The sequence below is a fragment of the Arvicanthis niloticus genome, chromosome 3 (assembly GCF_011762505.2).
Source record: "Arvicanthis niloticus isolate mArvNil1 chromosome 3, mArvNil1.pat.X, whole genome shotgun sequence".
NCBI classification, from domain to species: Eukaryota; Metazoa; Chordata; class Mammalia; order Rodentia; family Muridae; genus Arvicanthis; species Arvicanthis niloticus.
Window position 1 is genome coordinate 55,434,422 of NC_047660.1, and position 23,881 is coordinate 55,458,302.

At 42.6% G+C, this 23,881-nt stretch overlaps 1 protein-coding gene across 2 annotated transcripts in view; it reads right to left on the bottom strand.

The window, feature by feature from the left end:
• Pinx1 (PIN2 (TERF1) interacting telomerase inhibitor 1) overlaps positions 1 to 23,881 on the bottom strand; it is a 62,281-nt gene that overhangs the window by 30,595 nt on the left and 7,805 nt on the right. For both annotated transcript variants that reach the window (XM_034498203.2, XM_076930857.1), the window contains 3 exons: positions 22,527 to 22,605; positions 19,066 to 19,158; positions 13,206 to 13,282 (listed from right to left, as the gene is read on the bottom strand). In XM_034498203.2, the coding sequence (XP_034354094.1) occupies positions 13,206 to 13,282; positions 19,066 to 19,158; positions 22,527 to 22,605 (249 nt within the window). The remainder of the gene's footprint in view (positions 1 to 13,205; positions 13,283 to 19,065; positions 19,159 to 22,526; positions 22,606 to 23,881) is intronic.

A 23,881-nucleotide genomic window follows, 5' to 3' on the forward strand; every position in this document is an offset into this window, starting at 1 on the left:
TAGCCTTCAGATGAAGATGTAGAACTCTCAGTTCCTCCTGCATCATGCCTGCCTGGATGCTTCCATGTTCCTGCCTTGATGATAATGGACTGAACCTCTGAACCTGTAAGCCAGCCCCAATTAAATGTTGTCCTTATAAGAGTTGCCTTGGTTATGATGTCTGTTCACAGCAGTAAACTCCTAACTAAGACAGCCTCTATCACATAAATTTAAAAAAATTGAGAGTTGGCACCTAAACCTACTTTTACAGAAAGGAATTAGAAATGGTGACCTCTCTAATTTCTTGAAAACTGATAAGTTCCAGCTTATTTAAATTATTTCAATAAGCATGGCAGTTGGAGAAAAGTTTCTTAATGTTGCCATAAAAAAAAAATCTACTTTGTTATACTTAGACTGGAGAAATGGTCACAAAAATGGCAGGGCAAGCCATTAAGTTAAATTGTTATTATGGGCCTGCAGTTTTATGCTAGTGATGTGAAATTCTCGTCCTGATGACTAGTAAAACTGACAAGAGCAGTGTGTGTGCCTTGGTGTCAACGCCGTCGCTTTGGTACGGGGGCAGGGTTTCTCAGAGGCCTGAGAGCACTCAGGAGGTGAAGACTGTTGCCTCCATTTCCTGCTGTGGCTCCACACTACAGCTCACTCTGCTACAAGAGAGGCCTATGCAGTTCCCTCAACACCCACTTGGCTTTGACAGAAATGAGATCAAGAAAAAGCCTTCAGAGAAGGCAGAACCAGGTGGCCAAATCCAAAGGAGAGCTTTACAGCTGTCACCCTACCTATCTCTCTCAACTGTGGTTTATCAGACAAAAGTGTGACCTGTGCATGTGACCAGGCACAGAGGCCTGATATCTACAGTCACAGCACACAGTCATTTGGTAAGAGTCTCTTAGCACGAGGCCAAGGAAAGACACTATTTTCCAAGACAGATGGGAACATGGGCCACAGGAACATTATCGGGCAAAGAAGTTTTTTTTTGTTTTTTTGTTTTTTTCTGGTTAGTATGACTTTCTACCGATGCTTGAACGAGGACCTCAGTAGCCAATGCTGGGATTGTGTTTCTGGCTGACCAGTGAAGATCAGATGAATTCCTGCGGGAAGGCATATGACTAGAAGGGTAGAGGACTTCGGTGCAGGTCTGTGAAATGATGACAGCCCTGCTCTTGCTACTTACTATGTGGTCTCATTTCTGTTTGTTATTTCTGGTCTGTAAGACTCATTACCTAGTGTTGATTTGCTTTACATCCTTCTACCTCTGCTGTCACTTCCACAAAGTGAGATCTTATGCAGGACTGTATGTAACCTAGTAAAAGCCTGAAATACAAGATTTGGTGAAATTCCTAGAGTTTGATGACTGTAGACTGCATGACATAGAAACAAACCTGTACAGCTGAAGCATGCCAGTGTGATCCAAAGCCACCACAGGGTGTCACCCAATGCCAGAGAACACTGTTCCATGGTTCTTCTACTGAACCATTTACTTAGAAAATTGGGCTTTTTTGGTCACAGCTAACTAAAACAGAATGGTGTTAGTGTACATGATCTGGCTGGGAACAAGTAGGAATTTTTAGTGCTATGCTAAAACAAAGGGAACCACTCTCATCCCAGCCTTCCTACAGCCAAGACTATGGACTCTGGTGCAGGACCTGCACTATTCAATGCAGGGACCACATAGCTGGCCAAGGCTAAATTTAATAAGGCAACTTCATCTTATAGGATCCTAAGAAAGGTTTCTGCGCTAGATTTACTGTCTTTGCTTAGGAAGATTGAGATATGACATTTATGAAAACACTGCTCCTAAAAAACGGAATCCTAGAATTAAAAACCCTTAGCAAGGACAGGCAGAGGTGTACATTTAAAATCTAGCACTCAGTAGGGGGGAGCAGGGAGATTTCAAGTTTGAGGACAGTTTAGGTTACATTATGAGCTCAAAGCTGGCATGAGCTTTGAACTGCATAGGGAGAACCTGTCTCAAAAATAAACAGACAAATAAACAACCCAATCTATGTTGGGATGTAGCTCACAGACAGAACCTCTGTCTAACACACACAATTCCAATGGGTGGAGAAAAAAAGCAAAACCAGAACAACACTAAACTAAAAACCAAATAACTAAAGGGGGAAAAACCCACCAAAACAACAACATCAACAGCAACAGCAACAACAGTGACTTCTTCCTAGCATCATGAAGCAATCATGGCTCACCCTGCAGAGGAAAATAGTGCAGAGAGGAAGCAAGGAAATCAGATGATGGTTCACTGAAGGTTTGCTAACCACAAACCGCAACTCACCTTGCCTCTACCAGAGCAACTGATCGAGACCTAGGCACCGGCTGACTAGCTAGCTAAAGGTAACAGTCAATCTTCACATCTGCATAGGCCTTAGGCTCCCCAGGTGAAAAAGCAGAGCCTAGAGCAATTTGTATAAGTTTTAGAAGCCATGTTTTTGTGCTTACTACATATTCAGGTAATATTTAATTCCTACTCAGATTTCTGACGGGTCTGAAGACTAGTTATAGTCTCATAATTGAACTTAAGTTGTTTAGCATTAAAGAAGATGTTCTAAAATTGATAGGATGGTTTTCAGATGGTAATGCAAGGTAAAATCCAAACAACTCAGGTATAGAATTGTAACCTCTTTAAGTTAGGATAGATGGTAGAGTAATGTGTCTAAATTGACAAACTGACAGACTGGATGTTATTAGTGTATATCATACTTTATAGTTTATATAATTGTTATAATTATGTTCAATGTATATCTGAGAGAAAAGCCTTTTTAATTGGATAAAAGGGGGGAAATGTAGCTTCTTGTATTCTCATATTAACTATGTTCCCCCAAAACCTGTTTGCATGAAAGACACTGAGAGACCCTGTCCCCAGCTGGTTCTGATTGAGAGATAAAGATGTCAACAGCCAATGGCTGGGCAGGGCAGACAGAGGAGGGACTTTTAGGATGCCTGGGCTAGGGACAGGGAGAATGCCAGGAGAAGAAGAGAACCGCTATGCCTGAGGAGAGTGAAGGACAGGGAGGCACAGCTATCAGGAAGGAGCTGGGAGAGTGTGGTCCAGCTGGTATCACGCTGGGTCCAGAGCAGTCTAGAGAGAATGCAGGACTTAGTAAGTGACAACTTGGGATTATCAGCGCAGGAGTGTGGGGGTGGATTTACCATATGGAGGCCCAGCCACTGAGCCAATTTAGGCATATCAAAATATAAAGGCTGTGTGTGTGTCTTTCATTTGGGAACCCAGAACATTGGGGCGGGTAGTGAGGACTGCACTGCCGTTGGGGTTTAGTTTTTAAAATTCTTCACACAGAAGCACCACTGCTTCATGGTGGACTAAGCAAGTTTTTTTTCTCTCTAGACTTCATTTTTCTGGAGGTGATAGGCAGTTATAAAACTGCCAGTCACTCTGAGGACTAAGTGACATAATGGGGACTTGAGCCCAAGTTTCTGTCTTAAGCCATCTCCACTCAAAAGACACGACTAGACCAAGGCCAGCCAAGGATTGCCTCTGAGAGAAGCCCTATAGTGAGAAAGAGTTCCTGGTACCACTCTATCGGCTGGAAACTGCATTTCAAGGGACAGCAAGATTCCTGCCTGCTAAAGAACATAGCTGCCAGAAGACACGGTACCTCAGCACTGGTCATGACTGTGCTGGCCAAAAAGCAACAGCAACAAGACTACACATACTAGAACCATCTAATGTGGCGCACGAGCGTCCTTCTTCTAGAGTGAAGGGGGAGTGAAGATACACCTAGTACCACTGCACCCTGCTGATAAACAAGTGCTCACAACTCCAAATAAAGGAGCAAATAAAAAAGCTGTTGCCTGTACTTGGATATGTTCTTTTAGCTGGGCTTGCATCAGTGGAGAGGATGCACCTAGCCTCACAGAGTCTTGGTGTGCCAGGGTAGGGGGACACAAAGGGCCCCTACCTGCTCAGAGGAGAAGGGGAAGGGGGTGTGTGGAAGAATTGTGGGAGGGGGTGACTTGGAGGGGGGCAGTGAGCAGGATGTAAAGTGAACAAGTTTAAAAACAAAAGGCAAGATGGCACTGGATCCAGAAGCCTCTGGGGCAAGCCACAAGCGACACCTTTTAGAGGTACATACAGATGATTCAAGGTGAGGCTTTTCAAGCTACACAAAGCTGGTTCCCTGGCAGAGGACACTCAATCTGTCATATAGATTGTGCTAAGCAGACACCAAAGACACTCAGCATGCCACCCCAGGTTACAGGAATTTTACTTGTACGGGGATAGTAACTCTAATATTCCAGGCAAAGAGAAGCTTTGTACTCCAATCCTACGTGACACAAGAAAAGCACCCCCTTTAAAAATGCTTCCGATTTGGGGACTTCAGCCTCTGCCAGATCCCAAATGACAGCAAAACTCTTTTGGTTACTGTATAGTCTTAAGTCTACCTGCTCCTCTCAGCCGTGACTGCCCAGCAATGAGAAGAGGTGACAATGGGCCCAGGAGGAACCAGGAACTCCACTCCCTCACCTCACTTCTCTCTTGTATGCTCACATAATGACTGAAAGGAGTGAGTCTTAGATCTCTAGAGATTCAAGGGTGCTCAAAGGAACGGGCATTAGATTCCAGAGAGATCCAAAACATTTACTTTCTGCTAACAGTTTGACTTCTATTATCAGAAAGACTAAGAACATCTTAGAAATGATGACATTTTAAATTTACCACACAAAATTATTAAGCTGTCTTTCGTAGAGTGGAAAGAGATGGTAAGGAACACATCATTAAAATCTGTTTAAAAAAAAAAAAGTCAGGCATGGTGGCACATGCTTTTAATCCTAGCACCCCAAGAGGCAGAGACAGGTGGACTCCTGGATTCGAGAAAAGACTTGTCTACTGAGTTAGCTTGAAGACAGCTAGAGAAGAAAGTCTGTCTCAAAGCAAAAACAAAACAAACAAACAAAAGCCTATAAAAATTTTTAATTTTCAAATATGCAAAAAAATTTAATATGGTCCCTGTGGTGGTTTGAATGAAAATGGCCCCCACAGCAGGCTCATAGGGAGTGGCACTATTAAGAGGTAAAGCCTTGTTGGAGAAAGTGTGGGGGTGGACTTGGAGGTTTCAAATGTTCAAGCCAGGCCCAGTGTCACTCTCTTTTCCTGCTGCCTACCAGTCTGGATGTAGACTTCTCAGCCACTTACTTCTCCAGCAATGTGTCTGCCTGTGCACCTCTATGCTTCTTGCCATGATAATAATGGACTAAACCTCTGAACCATATGTAAACCAGACCAACAAAATGTTTGCCTTTATAAGCGTTGCCATGGTCATTATGTCTCTTCACGGCAATAAAACCCTAACTAAGGCATGTCCACACTCTTTCCAACAATTTTAAAAATTTTAAAATACCATTCAAAATTCTGGGTGGAATCTATCGCTCAGTGGTTGATCACTTATCTAGTATGCACAAGGCCCTGGGGTTGATGCCAAGCACCATAAAAAATAAGCAAACAATATACCTCAGTAAGAAGCCAAAAAGCCTCCTTACACAATCACACCAACAGTACACCAAGTAAAGTAAGTATTAGCATTTAACAAACATCAAGAACCAGACTTCAGTCATCTCATGTATGGCCAAAGGAAGTCTGGACCAAGCCTTCATAGACATATGGTTATTATGCTGCTTAGGGTCTCTCTTACACAGCACCCTGTTTTGTGGACTATCTCATTGCCCCCTACACCATGGGCTTGTAGTTGAAATTGTGCGAGCTGTCTTGAGCTGTATTTTGCACTTTTGTTTCTTTCTTTATGAGAGTATTAAGCCTGTAACTCCTTTATATTCTACAGTTTCTATAACTATAGACTACTTTCAGACTTCACTGGCTTTAAGTTCAATTTTCTTCAGGGACTTGACTGTGTCACTTCAGGAGCACATCAACACTGATCTGTGAGATAGAAGGCTCTTGATTAATCAGCATCAGAAAATAACTTTCTTTCTATTGAAATCAGACCTACTATCTAAATTATTTTGAGTAGCTCTCAGTATGCATAACTGTGATGGTTAATCTTCACTGTCAACCTGACTGGATTTAGAATTACCACAGAGATAATACTCTCCTGTTGTCTCTTCCAGAACAGTTTAACTGAGGAGGACAGACTTGAATGGGAGCAGCACCATCCAATGGGCAACAGTCCAAACTGAATAAAAGAGAGAAAGTTGGGACAGCAAGATGCCTCAGTGGGTAAGGGTACTTGCTACCAGGTCTGATAACTGGACTTCAATCCCAGGACCCACAAGCTATCTTACCTTTATCTCTTCCTGACTATAGATGCAATGTGATTAGCTGCCTCACAGTCTTACTTCTATATAACCCTGGAACTAGAAGGCAAAGTTAACCATTCTTTCCTTCCTTAAGCTGCTTCTGCCAGCAATAGGAAAAGAAACCCATATAATAAGCTTAGCATTAAAGTTCAATCTATTGATCAATTTAATTATACAACTACTTAAATGCTACTCAGTGGGCAACTACTGAAGACACTGAGTCAGAACCACCTATGATCAGCTCTGTGCAGGTACCAGCAGATGAGGGGATAAACAGGGCTGTACAATACAGCAAGAAAGCAGGCCCTGGACAGGCAATGATGGTACCTCCCTCTCCACTGGTGGCCAGATCTCATGTCCTGGCTATTTTGATTTTTAAATAGGAATGGATTTTCTGGTCTTTATCACGGAATCGGGTGGGTATAGCAAGGGTCAGCTATGTTCTGGTGAGAGGCAAGGACAGGAAGACTGCAGAGCCTCCCCAGTCCCCAGCATTTCTTCTCACCTTCCATCTCTGGAGGCCGTGGGAATTTCCTGTATCTTTCCAGGTTACTATGAGATATATTTTGGGAATGGAAGAAATTGACTTACATTGTGAATAAAATTTTGAGGCAAATTTTAAAAAATTTTAATATAAGATTTTATATTAAAATACAAAGGTAAGAGAACTGAAGGTGCTGTGGGAAGCTGGTGAGAGAGCAGCTGGGGTGAGGGAGGATGCTCTTATTCATTATGAGCTACTCCATGCAGCCTAACGTTTCCATACCTATGGGTATTACTAATTTGATTAAAAAAAAAAAAAGTAGCAGACATTCAAAGAGTCCATTCTGTGTGCTGGCCACTGCTGCAAATGCCACACGAGTGACCTCCCTCACCCTCATAGCCAAAGCAGGGGAGTCCCTCATTGGCCCCATTTAAAGATGAGAAAATGTGAACTTGGAAAAGATAAGTGCTGCCAACAACCACACCTCAGGCAGTGTGAACCACAGTCTGGAGAGTTTAACTTTCATGGAAGAAAGGCAAGGATAATCTCACAAATTGTTATGTAGAAAGCTGATGGACTTCACCTAGGAATAAGCCCAGACAGGAAAAACCAATCAGGCTAACAGACATGAGTAAATAGAGAGCACTTATTTTCTCATATCTAAAATCCTATACTTTTCTATCAACAACACAAAAATGCTGCCTAAACAGCAAGAGCAGCAGAAAAGAAAAAGTTGGGGAAAAAAATTGCAGTCACACAAACTGTAGTTAAAAAATGACTAAGTTTCCTTGATATATGAATTTGTTGGAAAACCATTTATCAACAGCCTGTTTCTCTCTAGCAGAGTCCCTCAAGCCGAGAGCCATGTCATTCCCCTTTGACTGATTAATTAGCCAATCAGGGGACATTTTTCATTGTGAGGCATGATGGTTTATTGCAGCTAATGTTTGGTCTCTAATGGCGACATATTAAAGCCAACTCGGCTATTTTAGCCCCGTGGAGTGACCAAAGGGAAAGGATAGGAGATAAATCAAGAGTGCCCTTCAGTTTCCCTTCAGTCCTTAACAAAACCCCCAAGGAGCAAATGGCTAGAAGTGAGCCCTACCAATAAAGGAAAACAAATAAAAGAAAGGCACAACTGCCTTGAAGCTAAGGTAGTCCTTCCCGTTTCTGAGGAACAATAATTTATCCTCTGTGATTAACAGACCACTGATAGAACAGACACCTAAAAGTCAATAGCTTGCTCTTCGTCCTTTTATCAAAGGCTGGGCTCGATAGGAAAAGTGGCTCAGCAATGCTTCTTGCTCACTGCAATGATTTCTCCTGCACTCTGGATCCAGAGCAAGCAAGCACCCCCATGGCCAATTCCACCCCCACATTCTACTCCTGCCACACAAGCTCCCTCGAACCACATGTCTCCTCCATCCTCAGCCATTGGCAGGCACTGAAGCACAAGGAAGCAAGTCTAAATGCAAAAGAGTGCAGATAAGAGTTGCTCATATCCAGGAGACCGCATACTTAGTACACTGATAGAAGGAAGAAGCAGCAGGCTATGCAATTCCACACACAAGCATGGAAAACTATCAGCCTTTCTAGCTTCCAAGGAAAGCCAAAGACATACCTAGCAGTCTATTAGAGCAGACACATAGATGCTTTGCCTGTCTAGAGAGTAGTTATGGCCATTCCCTCAGCATACATGTTAGCATCTTCATCACAATTTCCTTCAGTCCCTGACTTAAAGACTACTACACTGGCTAGTAGGAACCCCAGTGATACAGGAAGTTTACTTCTTTTGTGTACTAGAAGCACAGATGCCTTCAAAGCCTGCCTCTATTCCTAGTTCCCTGTGGCCTTGCCTGCCATTGGCAAGGTCAAGGGCTCTCCATGTGGGTGCTGGGTTTCTCAGTACAGCAGTTCAAGGCAGATGACGGCTCACCTCAAGGCTCCAAGCAAATGTTCTAGCTCATACGGCCTCCAAAGTTCCACAGCATCCCCACAGCCAGAGAATGTGGAATAGGATACACTGTCTAGGCCCTTGGTGGAAAACAAAACCTGCTACCAGAACATATAATTCAGCACTCTTATTTCATAGGTAAGAAACTGAGTTTACAGATAAACTAGGAACATCCAAGACTACTTTACCCTTGCCATCACTCTCTGGAACAACCATTTCAAGAGCTTCACATCTACCTCTTGGACAAAGAATATAAGTGGTCAAAACCCAGTTGTCCACTATGAAAAACAAGAAAAATTAACTAATGAATGATGGCTGGTAGCTCAGTAAAACATGGCATACCTTGGATACCAGCAGCAAGTCACGCAGGTGATTCCAAGTGCCCATCTTCCAGAATCACAGCTTAGGATGGAAGGCTCACAGGCCTCTCAGTCACCCTTACCTACACAAGACTTCCTGCTGGAAATGGACCACAGCTGCATCTTTAGCTGCTACCCAGTGGTCAGTCTGAGTAGCTTCACTCCCAGAGCAGCTGTCCCCACAGACTCCCCTTTGACCTCCTGCTCCCTCCTTTCATGGCTCACCTGTGAACCACACCCAACTTTGCTGCCTGCTCCAGTGCATAACACACATCTCAGAAATCTTTTCCATGAATATGTCTCTGAACACAGTCCTTTAAAATATGGCACCCAGGCCTGAAGGCAACAAGTCAGTTTGCTGGCGGCAAACAGGCAAGAGGCACAACCCTCTACAGAAGCACCTGCCCAGATTCAGGCCAGCCGTGCTATATCTTACCCTTGGTTAATTTGGGATCAGGTTACATGTCCTACCTTCTAATGTAATGATTCAATGAGACTTTACACATCTCATTAATTCACCTTCAAGAGGTAAAGGTTAGATCAAAAGTTCTAACTTAGATTATTTGAATCTGGATTCTGTTATCAACGGCCAGACAGTGACAAATATGAAAATCATTATTCATCAAGAATCAACTGTAGAATTCAAGTGTATCATACCACATGTTTATGAACATGGGCTACATTTATTCTAACTAAAAGCTGCTTAGGAGATCACAAATGCCTGTCTCTCTGGTGCCTGGCTCTGCACTGAGGACAGAGATGGAGGGCCACATCCTCTAAATTACTTACCAATTCAACCTAGCTCACTAGTATAGAGTATTATGGAAAGCTGGAATGAATGGACAAAAACAAGCCTCCGAGTCAAAGACATTTTAAGTAAGAAATATTTTAACATTTTGAAGAAAAAAAAAAAAACCCTCTTTTTGTAATGGTCTTTCACAAAAGAGATTTAAGGTACTGCATCCAACCATGAAAAAAAAAAGGCTGGTCTAAACTGCCTCCTGAATTAATCTAATCAAATGGAAAGGGGTCTGCATGGAAGCAGTGCTCAGATGAAATGATGAGCAAGACATGGCAAAGTGGATGTGTTACATCAGATGAGAAAGGTGCAGACTTAAAGAAGCCATGCAAAGAAAGCCATCATTAATTTGGTATCTTAAGTGTACACAAAACAATGCAGGGTTCTAATTCAGTCAGGTCATATGTTGACGACACGACACTTACTTGCCAGGAGCCTATGCCAGAGGTTTGTTGTTTAAAGAAACAAAGTGAGACTGTTAGTAACACATTTCCAAACCTCGATATGGTTTAGGAGTATTTTCTCTAGTGATAAGGCTGAATCAGGAAATAAGCTGGACGGAGGAAGGAAACTGGGAAGGTGGGGGAGGGAAAAAATGGGGGGGGGGGCAGACTAGAAAGTATCAGGAAGTTCACCCAGATAGGAACTAATGGAATTTGTTTTTCAGTGTCTTCCAACTTAAAACTGCAAACTGTGGGATAGACACACACACACACACACACACACACACACACACACCACCCTCCAATGCAGTCCCCTCCCCCCTATTGAGCATATACATAATTCTTAGAAGTAACAAGCTCCTCCTAAGACCCAAGTAATTTCGATTCAGTATACTAAACCATTTCTTTGTCTCCACAGAGGACGTAGGTAGATCCAATTTAGGAAGCACTCTGCTTCACTGTTTTCCAACTAATATAGAACCAAGTTGAAGAAAGAAAGAACTAAAAAACTAGACAGGTACAGCCATCCATCCTAGCTCAGTGCAGAACTGTTACTAACAGTTCTGAGTAATTGGCAGTTTGTGATGTTCCTTCACTCATTAAGCGAGTTCTTCTGAATAGCCAGATGAAGCTCCTGCCATAGCCTCTCCGGCTGGAAGAAATGCTGAGCACCAATAAAGTGAACAGAGAAGACAGAGCAGAGGCCTGTGGTGAAAGGTGCAATGAGAAACAGCGACAGCTAGGAAACTACTCTAGCCTGAGACAATGTCTGAAAGCCAATTTCTGACAAACTGTACTCATCTTTAAAAACATAAAGTAGTACAAGCAAGTATTCATCCAATAATCCCCCTCAAGAATCTACTATCTAGTGCCAGCAGATGGTGGTTGGCACTGAAGGCAGCTTGATGAATACTTCCTAAAGGAGAAGATACTCAAATGTCAGTCCCAAGTTATGCAAGGCATCATTTAAAAACTATTTAAAAACTAAACTCCAATTTTTACAAGAAGATGTACAAATTTCTATTTACTGAATGAAGCCCCCCTACCATGTTCCATACTGGATGGTGCACATGCTAGAAACCCAGAACTGGATACAAAGCAAGTCCTTTGTCTTTTAACATGTTCACTGTCCTGCCAAAAGTACTTGACAGATGAAAAAGTCCACATGTACAACAGAGTAGATGAATTTCTTCATTAGATACAATTAAATTATTAGACACATTGTTTGGCAATGCAAAACATAAATTCAAGCCAATGTTGCTATGGGGGTCAAGGGAAGAAACACAATAATCCAACTGAGAAGAGGAGCCAAACAAAACAAGTATTTTCGAACCAATCTGATCAAAGGCCTTTTGCCCTTGCTGTCCAGACTGTTGTAAGTAACATGGTAAGGTTTCTTAGCAACACTATTTAAGGAAGGTGCATCTGTACCAAGAACTCAAAAGTAAACCCAATGTATTTCCAAGATAGGACTGCATAGGGAGACCTTTGCTTTGTCCTTAGCACAGTTAGACAGACTGTTTTCTGCTTGCATGTGTCTATAGACATATGGACTCATCTCCTCACTGTGCACATGGGCTAACCACACCCAGATACCCCATAGACAGGTAGACTTAAGAATCTGTAGGCCAGCAGGCTCCACAGGTGACTGTGTGGCACCTGGAGGTTTGTGAAACCCAGCCACACAGTGATGGAGCAGCTCTCTTGGTACAGCTGTGGTCCAGGGCTTCCCAGGCATTCTCAACCCAGGTTCCTTATCACTGCAGTACTCACCTCCATCAGCTACCAAGACTAAAAACAATTCTTTCTCATAGGAATGGTGTGTGTTCACACATGGGGAAAGATGAATGCAAGCCTGAGGTTGACTTTGGGTGTCTACCTCTATTGCTCTTCACCTTATAGATTGAGACAAAGTCTCTCATTCAGTTTGCCATTTCTGCCAGTCTAGCTAGCCAGCTCACTCCAGAGATTCTCTTTGGTGTCTCTACCCCCATGAACCACGATCTGTAATTACAGATGCACTATCACATCCACCTGGCTTTTTACATGGGCTCTGCAGATCCCAACTCTACTTCATCTACTGTGCTATTTAATCTGATTGAAAACTAACCAACCAAACAAAACTTAACTATTTTCTTCCACTATCAGAACATGTCAGCACTAAGGACAGGCCATGTAACTCAGCAGACCACTGGGAGCCCTAGGAAACACCTTCCTCCATGCTTACCCTGCTAAAAGAGTGAGACAAAGAGGGGCTAGGCAACATAGGAATCCAGGCCTAATTTGCAAAGGAAATTGCTCAACAAAGTCTCTCTTCATAGACAATTCTCAAGTTTCTAAACATAACATTGAATAACAAATATCTACTACCCAGGAAGAAGAGACACCCATCAGTCTGAAAAAATGCTAGAGATAATGAAAGTTGTCTTTTTGTTCTGGGGTCGCTACAGACTTTGGAAAGAACCAACAAAAGAACAAAGGCACAGCATGCCAGATTCATGGAGGAACTGAATTGTGAGAACTCCAGATTTTGTTAGCTGGAATTCTGTTAGAATGAATTTTCATTCTCTCCATAAATCTAAAGTCTTCAGTTTTCACATCAGGATGACAGGCAGGCTGTCTCTCACATTTGGAAGTAGTGCAAAAGTTCTGTGCAATATACAGCTCAATGGAATCTAGTAGAATATGAGTTATGGGTTTACAGGTATCTTCCAGTTTTAAAACAAGCTATCATATAAAATGGAAGGTATATCTACTGTCCATCTCATCACCAGGATCTAGAGGTAGGAGTGGGATGAATAGCTGTCTGTGACGTTTTCATCCCCAGGGAAGAAACAGAATGGGGATACCCAGATAGCAGCACACCCACAGCTGGTACCTGAGCAAGCTTCTTGTTCCTCCTTTTCCCAAAAATGCAGTCCAGGTCAGTTTCACTCCGAGAGGACAGGTCCTTTCCTAGAAACAACACAAAGCTTTTCATAAGATCATTCGTTTGAAATGAGAAGAGCAAATTAAGTATGTGACTCCTGAAAGAAAGAAGGTGACAGCAGAGGGTCAGTCCTGACTCTGACCTCACTTTACAACTATGATCATAACACAGACTACAATTAAAGGTTCAGCAACTGTTTTAGGACTATAACTGTCCAGTCCCCTCCGAGCTGCAAACAATCTGTGCACAGGGACTGCACAGAAAGCTCCATTTTGAAGTGTCCTTCCTGCTTGCTGTGCCTTCAAGGTGGGACTTAGAATATTTCTGGGTTCACTATCTGCAAAACAATCCCATTTTCTTCAAAGAGACAAAACGCAGGACTGAAAATACTGATAGGCACATAACCTCAAACCCTTTAAATACTCACACATTCACTATTTTTTGGTACACAAAATCTCAATAATAACTAAGTGAAAATTTAAAAGAATAAAAGTAAATCAAAGCTCAGTTATCCTTTTTTAAATGCTCTTACTTGTAACAGCTCTACCAGTTAAATAGAAGGTTACATGGTGACTACAGGGAAATAAATGGCTCTGGTAAGAGCAGTGTCCAAAGAATCGATGCTTCCTGTTTGAAAGACTAACCTAACTCAATTTCAACCCCCAAACCACTAATTTAAAATTCACTTTGGAACTCCACTTCAACCCAGCAGTACCCTGTGAGCAGTCAGCCAAATCTACCACCATCCATCAACTTCAAGGAAAAGTGAATCTGAGAGCTTAACTCTCCGTGTGAAGCCTACTAAACTGGGGAAGCGAGGTCAGGTCACATACAGGAATCTGGGTTTCTAGCTGGAAGCCAAGCTCCATAGTCACCAGCTCAATGGTCTTGGTCTTCTGCAGAAAACTGGCTTGACAAAGTAATGTCATGACCCAGAAAGTTATGGTTCACTGGTTAGCACTGGGGCATTCAAATATAACACTGCTCAGTGACTCTACAAAATTGAAAAAACAAAACACCCTTCAATTTGATGCAAAACCAGGTGCCAGAACCAGTTTCAGTGGCAGTGGTGCTGAAGTAGATGGTACAGTTGGCACAACCTGTTCCTGAGGGATGGAACAGTTCCCAGTGGTGCTTTCCTCCAACCAAAGGCCAACCCCAGACTCAAAAGAACCCCTAATCAAAAAACAACCAACCAAAACAAACAAACAGAAACACGGGGGATAAGAACAGAGTGATGCCTATCACAAACAGTACATAGGAAAGAAAACCAGAGAGGGGGCAGAGACTACTTGTGTTGCAGCACTAAGAAGTGCACAGCATCTTGGGAGGCAGTGATCTATCCTCAGCTGTCACCAGTGCAATCCATTTCCTAGTGTAAAGCACACTCACTGTGGAAGTTGTATCTCAGAAAAGAGTCAGTTTAAGATGGCTCAGAAAGACCATCAGAAACCAAGCATGACGATGCATGTGGAATCCAAGCACCCTGTAAGCAGAGGCAAGAGGACCAGGCAATCAAAGCCAATGTGTGTCACACAGTGAAAGATACACCAACTCAAAAAGAAAGAAGAACCCTCAAACCACTGACCAGCTCCCCTTAACCCAGTCCCTAAAAAGAGGAGCCATCCTGAAAGAAACATAAATTTATACCTCTTTTTATAGGAATCTCATTGAATGTAAAGGTTCAAAGAAAAGAGAACACGTGGCTACAGTTCACAATTAGAATGTGAATAAATAAACACACTGAGATTCAGAACAAATCTTAGATTCAAAGAGAAACTGCTAAGCCAGTAGCCAGTAATGTTCAATGGAGGTGCTAGGGTTTCTAGAGTTCTAATGGATTCTTGGGTCAGAAATTTCTATCCTCTAGCAAAGTTCACTTAAATGTAGAAGCCAGGGTTGTACAGGAATTGCTCTGGATTTCATCCGAAAAACAAGAACACAGAGAAGAAATGAGAGCCAGAGTCTATAAGGAAGAAACCAGTAAGTGGGTAATATGGGAAGACAGGTGTGGTTTTGAAGTTAGGAGTCAGCTAATGGTCCTGACTGAATCATTTATATATGTTATGAAATTATGGCCACTCTTGGATAAACTCATAGTAAAACTCAACTTTGAATGGATGGGAGGTTCAGTTCTGATCTATGGTAAAAATCACAACAAAGACTGATGACAAACTTAGACCTTTGACAAAATGACAAACAGAAAAACTGAACAGGACAGAAAACAGATGTTACTATTTAGCTGTGGCTGTTCTAGTTCAGCTACAACTACATCTGGAGAACCAGGAAGAAAGGCTTCCAGGAGCCACAGACATAAGGAAGTCTATTCGAAGCTGGGTGTAGGTTTTCACAGAGGAATGCTGCACTGAGGACAGCAATCAATCTGTCACTGTTTGGCTATAAATCACTGTTATCAGCTTTTCTAGATCATCTCAGTGGCCACTGAGATGATGAGTGTGACTCCCAGAGTGACAAATGCCAACTGCACCCACTAGTCTGGCACCTGGGAGGAAATGGACTATAACACAGGTATAAGATCAATGAGGTATAGATAGTCCTAACCCTAAAGAAATGTTGCCTCAGTAAATATATTTGTTAAATTAAAAACCAGGTTTATCTAGGCTGCTTCAAAACTCATTTACATGATTCAGTCAAGAATAATATATTAAATATAAAACCAATGCTCCTTACAATCAGGGTATTACTGTGGGATGTAGTGAAAGCTTCCATTTCTTTAAAAACACAATTATACGAGTATGTTTTTGTTTTAATCCCAGGTGTAGGATATGGGACTGCTTCAGTTTGCCCATAGCCATTAGCTATAATTATCTCATGCTCTAGGAGGGGCATGATCTTTGCCATCTGCAGATCATTTAATTCTGGGGGTGCTGGAGAGACATAAGTGAGAGAGCTCTGAGAAGGCCTGTGGCAGCTGCTGCTCCACCTGCTTTGGTGTTTGCTGGATTGCTGGTTTGCTATTGCTGAATATTCTGATGATGAAAATTAGAATTGTCTCAAGGAACCTGATACCCCTAATCAGCAGGAAGTAGTCTAAAGAGGTCTAAACCCCCCTTTCCCTCTAACCTTCTTTCTCTCCTACCTAGTGTTGGGGGTTGAGAGGGATTAGGGTGGAATAAGGGTTGGAGGTATAGTAGACATAAGGATCTAATGAAATAGCTAAAAGAATACACCAACAATGGGAGGAGAAAGATTTCAAACAAATAGAGATGATAGTAACTTAAAATTACATAATTAATTATTCCAAATCAAATCACCAAGTAGAAGCCACAAAAAGAAGTAATTATGCATCAGGACTAAGACTGATGTAGTGGGAATTTAGGCAGTAGCAGATATTACAGTACCACTTGCTCTACCCGGGCATTTTCTTTGAGATAGGGTCTCACTATGCAGCCCTGGCTGGTCAGAAACTCACTATGTAGATGAGGCTGGCTTTGGATGCAGAGATCTATATGCCTCTATCTCCCACTACGGGGACTAAAGGCATGCGTCACCACAAAGGCTGGCCCTTGCTCTGGGAAGGTCTTCAGCAGGCTGTACAGAGGTATCACCTTCCTATATTTTAGTTGTCTGGACTACATAGGGGCTTATGATGTGATTCAGTCTCATTAGCAAAGGGAACTAGGAACTTTCTTCATGAACATCAAATTCCCTATTTCCACAAGGCTGGAAGATTCCAGTATGAGTTCCATAAGAAGGGTCATGTCTCACAAACCACAGAACAGAGCCTAGCTGAGCATCATGGCAGCTTGCAAAAATCTCCTCTGTTACAGAAGAGGAAACAGAGTTTGAAAGAAGGGAAATGGTTCGGGATGTGTCTGGGAGAGCACTGACCAGAAGCTAGCTTCCAAAGACCCAGACAGGCTCCTTTAGGATAACAACAGTTCATGGTTGTCAGTCATACCCAGAGACAAGACCAACTGAAAAGAAACAGCTTTTAGGAAATGAAAAGAACTGTAACACCAACTTTCACTGGATGGTACAGACGGTGGTTTTCTGTTTCCTGTACTACCTGGATTTCCACTCCTTTTTGCTCTTCTTTTCTTATTCCCAACCCTTGGGTCTTCTGTTTCCTGACACCTCCTCTCCCTCTAACACAATACACCTTCAGCTCTTTCTTCTCTGCACACTAAGGCTTCCTTTTTTCACGAGCAGGGCTGATAAATATGCAGACCTCACTGTGAGAGAGAAATGAAGGTATAACACACCAAGCAGTTTGACAGGATCACCAGTAAGGGAGTGGCTGAACTAGAAATAGAAAGCAGATACGGCCAGAATCCATCAGATTAAAGCAACTTAGGGAGGTTTATCCTAACTAACTTCAGCAAATGCTTCAAATGAAGTCAGGCATGCAGTCACGTTCTAAAGGACAATCAGAAGACTACATATATTTAGAGGGAAGGAAGTGGGGGAGGCTGCATGTCATCCAAAAGTGAATTCCATCTGTGTGCTCTGCAATACCCTTCTGCAGTGTCTCTAGTCTTCCTATAGTGTCTAATGAAATATGAAGGACAGCTTACAGGACCAGGGACTAAGGGGCTACCATTCTTTACCTCCCAAGGACTAGAGGGACAGCAAAGTTGTTTTCTGGTCTATAATGGGTTATGGTGTGGTGGAGATAAGTCCTGGTTAGAAGCCTCATGAGCCCCTTAAACCACACACAGGAACAAAGGGGACTGCAGCTCTCCTCCCATAGAGCCTGGAAGTCACTCTGTTCCCGGACCCCAGGCTCTGCCATGCCTTTTACTTCTTCCAAACCCAGTTCTACCTGTTGGGGTCCTGGCCCTGGAGGAGAGCTACTAACAAGTTTCCAGTCAGAAATGTCTCCCACAGCTACAAAGGCAGGTTCTAGGAGTTAAACAACACCAAAATGCCAAGACCAAAGCAAAGAGATACCTTTTTCCTGGCATAGAGACAGGAACAGACATCCAATTTCCCAAAGAACAACCAAATAGTAAATGGATACCACAGAACAGTAACACCTAGCACACACAAAGTACAGCATGTAATAAATAGCGTGTGGCCACGCTATAGAAACATTGGAGACTTGTTTATAGCAGAGGCTTCTCATCTGTACACGACTGCCATCTAATGGCTGCAGAGAAAAGCTGCACCCACCAATGAGAAACTACATGGGGAAGATGGGAATGGCTTAGAAAGGTGGTGATGAGCAAAGGAGGGTTTGTTGCCCAATTTCCAACCACTGCATTATCTCAACACCACCCTGGCCATGGCCATAAGATGCCTACTGTGATACTCCATGAGATGGAGAAGTTGTGGAGACTATTATAAAGGTCAGCTTGGGACTAAGTGTCTTCACAGTGTAGATTTTGATATAATTAATGATGCAAACTGCCAAATAACAGGAACTATCTTCCACAGCTATTAAGAACTGGAAAAAGGGTCAAAGCTGTAAGGATGAAGAACATCAAATTCAAATTTTTTTCTGATCTAGCTACATAGCACTGCCATCTCCTCTAAACAGAACACTGACTTCCACTCTCAGCCAACACAGGACTTAACCCAGTCTAAAGCCTCCCCTGGGCTGTTCTTGGCACCACTGCACCCAATTTGCACTTTAATAAGATTCCTGACAAGTCAGCATGGGGAACTTGCTATTGTACCGAGCCCTTGGAACTTAGGGCTGCTGCAGATCAATCCACCAGGCTGCCAGACCTCCCATTCAGAACATCAAACAAGCAGCCAGTGCTCAGTGCTGGACAAGAGTCACAGTGCCTCAGGAAACCCAGTGCCAAAATACATACTTCAACAAGTGAATGCCAGGTCTCACCTTTTGTGAATTTCATATAATGAACCCGGTTTTTGGAGATTTTGGATTTTTCTTCAAGGCTAAAAGATTTCTTTTCCTTGTTTTCTGAGGAATCTTTAAAAAGAAGAAAAATATTAAACATTGTGTAATTCATTCTCTTCATGAAAGATGTTACTTACATAAGCTTTTGTTGGAGTGTCAAAAACTTATTACTGAACTATTACTAAAGAACTGGAATTTCTTTTAAAAGTGTAGATCAGGCAAGGTTCTCTCTAGCCAATAAAACCCTCAAAGAGAAATAAAACTGTCTTCATATCAGAATCTACACATGACTATTCATGGCCATATTCACAGTAGTACAATACCGAGGTAAGCCAAAAGCCTTTCAACATGGCTGAGCTCACTGACACAGCCTAATACTAGAATGTTATAATCACCTGCAGTAAAGAGTGGTGGGTTGATTCCCACATGGCCACTGGGTCACATCTTAGGTAGCTATATCTCCCCCAGGAGTTCCTAGTAATTCCAAAACCAAGCATGAAGCAGAGCAGGCTGGGAACACCGTGAAGACAGGTGCTTCGGCTTTCAGAGAGTGCTCAGCACAGGTTACTAAAAGTGCTCCTTAAGCCACTGCACTGTGTCCCACCAGAGCTACACTCGGTTTATAAGGTACCTTCTGACCTAAGCCTGGATTGTCTCTGGGAGTTCTCAGGCATTCCTCTGAGCAGAGGGCCACAACTCCCATGGCTCCCCTTTCCCACATGCCTTTATACCACCTTAGGAGAGGCGGCTCTCTGGGATCAATAGGGAACCCAGCTATGGGTAACAAACCCCTATCTTTTCATCAAAACCAGCCTTTCATCTTATTAAGACACAAGGCTAGACCTAATTCAAAATACAAATATTAAAAAAAATTAAGAATAAACATATATTAACATAAGATACAATGGTGTACATGAGATGGAAATATTATTTCAGAGTAAGGAATTATGAAATAGAGCCTTTCTGACAATTGCATAAGTATGTATACTTTAAACAGATGACAGTGAACATCAAATTTGATGGTCTCTGTCATTCACCAACGGCATCTAGGATTGCTATAAGTGTTAGGGCACACTTTCAAAATTCTTTTTGGGGATAGCTGAGCAAAAATTTTTGAGAATGCTGCTTCAAACCATACCTTTGCATTTAACAATTTCTTATAACCACTTTCCCATTATTTTTTAAAATAATGAATGGCAAAATATCAGAAAGTTAATATGCAGTTCCTAGGACAGGAGAAAGTGCCCTTGAAATGCTAATGTGAACCTGTCAAGCTACGCTTAAGCAAGACAGATAGCTCTTCCCATGTATGTATGCATGCGTGTGTGTGTAAGGTTATAGACCTGCTCATGTTGATGTCTGCATGTGTGTGTGTGAAAGCATACACATGCTTGTAGAGGCCAGAGCATGATGTTAGGCGTCTTTTTCCATCTTGCTACACATTCTTATTTTGAGACAGGGTTTTTCATTGAAACTGGAAGGTTGGCCAATGAACTCCAGAAATCCTCTTATCTCTTCTTCCCAGTCCTGGGGTTATAGTCACATACTAGTCTTTTTTTGGCATGGCTGCTGGGGATCTGAACTCATGTTCTCACGATTGTGGACAGGTACTTTATTGGTAGCCCCCGCCCTTTCTGTTTGTGTAACATGGGCTGACCACGTACTGACAAGTTACATGAGGCTAACACTGAACTGATCCTCCTGCCTCTTTCTCCCAAGTGCTGAGACTGTAAACACACTACCATACCCAAGTATGTGAAAAAGGTAACTTTTTAAAATGAAATTTAAAAGAATATTCTGACTCTTGTTTTCTACACAGGAACAACACAAAAGGTCTGCTTAGCTAGAAAACAAACAGTTTGAATTTACTAAGGATCTTAACAACAGAAAAGAATGCTAGGTTGCTATGTCATCTACCATGGAATACAAACAATGTATGACTATGGTAAAAAAAAAAATTCACATGGATGAAGATACTGCACTCAAAAATGATAGCACAGCAGGAAAACAAGCTCTCCAGGTCTGTCCTGGGAACAAGTTTTTCCCTAAAAGGAATCTTCTGAAAGCACCTTCCACTTCTGGGTGGCAGTGGAGCCACAGACAAGCGTCTCTAAATGCATAATCCCAACAGCAGGGCTACTGGCCCCCTCTAGTGGCCTAGACAGGAAATATCTAGAAGTTGGTAGCTGCATGCAGCTTTGACATCACTTAAAATACTACCTACCAGGTTTGGGCACCAAGGAAAATGAAGGCCATGGAGATTAACCCTGGAGGAGGATGAAGAAGGCCAACTATCATTTGTGAAGTCAATCACAGCCTTCCTGACAGACAGCTCAGTTCCCTGGGTCCTTCAGAACACCTACTGCCTGCCTTTGTTTAAACACTCTGGGAGGGGCTGTTGCAGGTCCCCTGCCAGTCTTGGACATTAGTGAGGGACAAGGGAGGCCTGTCCTGAGTGAGCCAGGGTCTCAACAACTGAAACGGCACCTCTCACTTAGAAAACAGTGATTATGACACCATCAGACTGAGGAAAATGGAACTTTCTAGATAACTCCTGAAAATCTGAAAAACAAGCCACCTCTTCTCTATCTGCACAGCCCATCCCAGGTTTCCCTTCTTTGTGGGATCTTAGAGCAGATCAGTTCTTACACTTTTGTGGCCTAACAATTCTGAGCATTCTTGGGGGCACTAAGCACTCAGCGGCAGTAACAAGGCCAAACCCAGTACAGGATGGTTTGCCCTGATTAAGAACAGGGATGTGGACAACTATGAGAAAAGGGTCCCAGGTTCAAAGGTCCATGAGGACACTAGTGACAAAGGCATCTCATGCCCAAGTGATGCCCTAGTCATGACACTCTGATGTCACCAGATGCTCATCAAGGTGGAATTTCTGATGGCCAAAGGTTTAGCTAACTTTCATTTTAGTCTTTACATAGCATTAATTTCATATGGTGTATTTTACTTTACACCAGAAAGACTCAAGAAATGTTCACAATTCTTTTTGTCACAACATGTGCATAGAATATAGATATATTTAAAACCTGTACAGTTGAAGAATTATAACGTGAACCCCTTCATACACTACTTCCAGGGTCAGACCACCAGCACTATCAGTATCTAGAAGCATCCACGTGCCCCTTCTTAGTATGTCCTGCTGTTTCCTCCAAGAAAGTAAGCATTCTTTGCTGTGAGCCACAGCTGTTTTTGCTGCAGAACACTTAGTCATGGTCCTGGCACTACCGAATAAGAGTAACATGTCCACAGCTGTGACAATTCAAAATGTTGCTAGGACAAGCAAGATGGATCAGTGAGCAAAAGCTCATTCAGTGACAGTGCCATTAAAATATAAAGAACCAAGTGTCAGGTCCATTAGCAAGTCTGAAAGGCCCACAGCAAGCGTGTGACTCTGTTAGGAGGAGCAGCAGTAGTAGTGTCCTTACCTGCTGTCTCCGGGCCATGGCAAGTGTTGAGTGCTGCCAAAAGCTGGTTGAAGTCATCCTGGTGAGCAATCCAGTTGTCCTGGAAGCACCAGAAAGTATGAGAGGCAAGCCTGAAACTTGCTATAATGCTGACACAGATATGTGACAGAAATCTGGAAGTTAATATGAAATTGTACATGCTTCATTAAAATATTATTTAATCAGTTTAACTGGATTCATAAAATAGTATAAACTTGAAAGAAGATTTAAGCAAAGGGGGGACATCTAGGGCAAAGCTCAGTTGCAGAGTCCTGGGTTTGCACGTGTAAAGTCCCAGGTTTGGTTCACAGGCAACAAAATATATATACATATTAAGAGGTAGCTACTCCGAAGCTCAAACCTGTATCTCAAATGTGGATAACTCATCAACAGTTAAGTCAGAGCAAACACAAAGCAATGGGCAACATTTAGAGTATTACACTAGAGCAATATAAAATTCATGTTTTCTCACACAGAAAGACTATTGGGAGCTGGTTAAATGACTCAGCAGATAAGTGCACTGGCTGCTCATTTAGAGGACACAGGTTCAATTTCTGTTGTGTCCCCAACCCCAACATGGCAGCTCACATCTGCCTGTAATTCCAGTCCCAGGTGATCCGACACCCTCTTCTGGCATCCAGAAGTAAGTATGTGGTACCAACACATATACACAGGTAAAACACCCACTCCCATTAAAATAAACTAAACCCTGGAGGTGGGAGGCAGGCACACACTATGACTGTAAAAAACAGGAGCGGTGAGAGCAGAGTCCTCCTCTGTTCAACAGAACCTGGACTAGTCTGAATTCTTTTTTTCTCTCTTTTTTTTTTTTTTTTTTTTTTTTTTTTTTTTTTGGTTTTTTGAGACAGGGTTTCTCTGTGTAGTCCTGGCTGTCCTGAAATTAACTCCGTAGACCAGGCTGGCCTCGAACTCAGAAATCTGCCTGCCTCTGCCTTCCAAGTGTTGGGATTAAAGGAGCGTGCCACCACTGCCCAGCTTATTCTGCTGAATTCTAACCACTTCATCTGCAGCAATTTCACAGAACTCTCTGGAAGGAGACCCTAAGTCTCTAAAGCACTGAGATTCAACTGTAAGGTGTTCACTAATAATGACCTCCAAACAATGAGAACCAGTTGGCAGCAGGGTTTCTGAGCAGGAATTTGCCCCATGCACTATCCACAAGCATTTCTTATTAAGAAAGTTTAAGTGGGGTGTGGTGGCACATGCCTTTTATTCCAGCACTTGGGAGGCAGAGGCAGGCAGCTATCTGTGAGTTCGTGACCTAACCTACAAAGCTGTGAGCCTAATCTACAGAGTGAGTTTCAGGACAGCCAGGA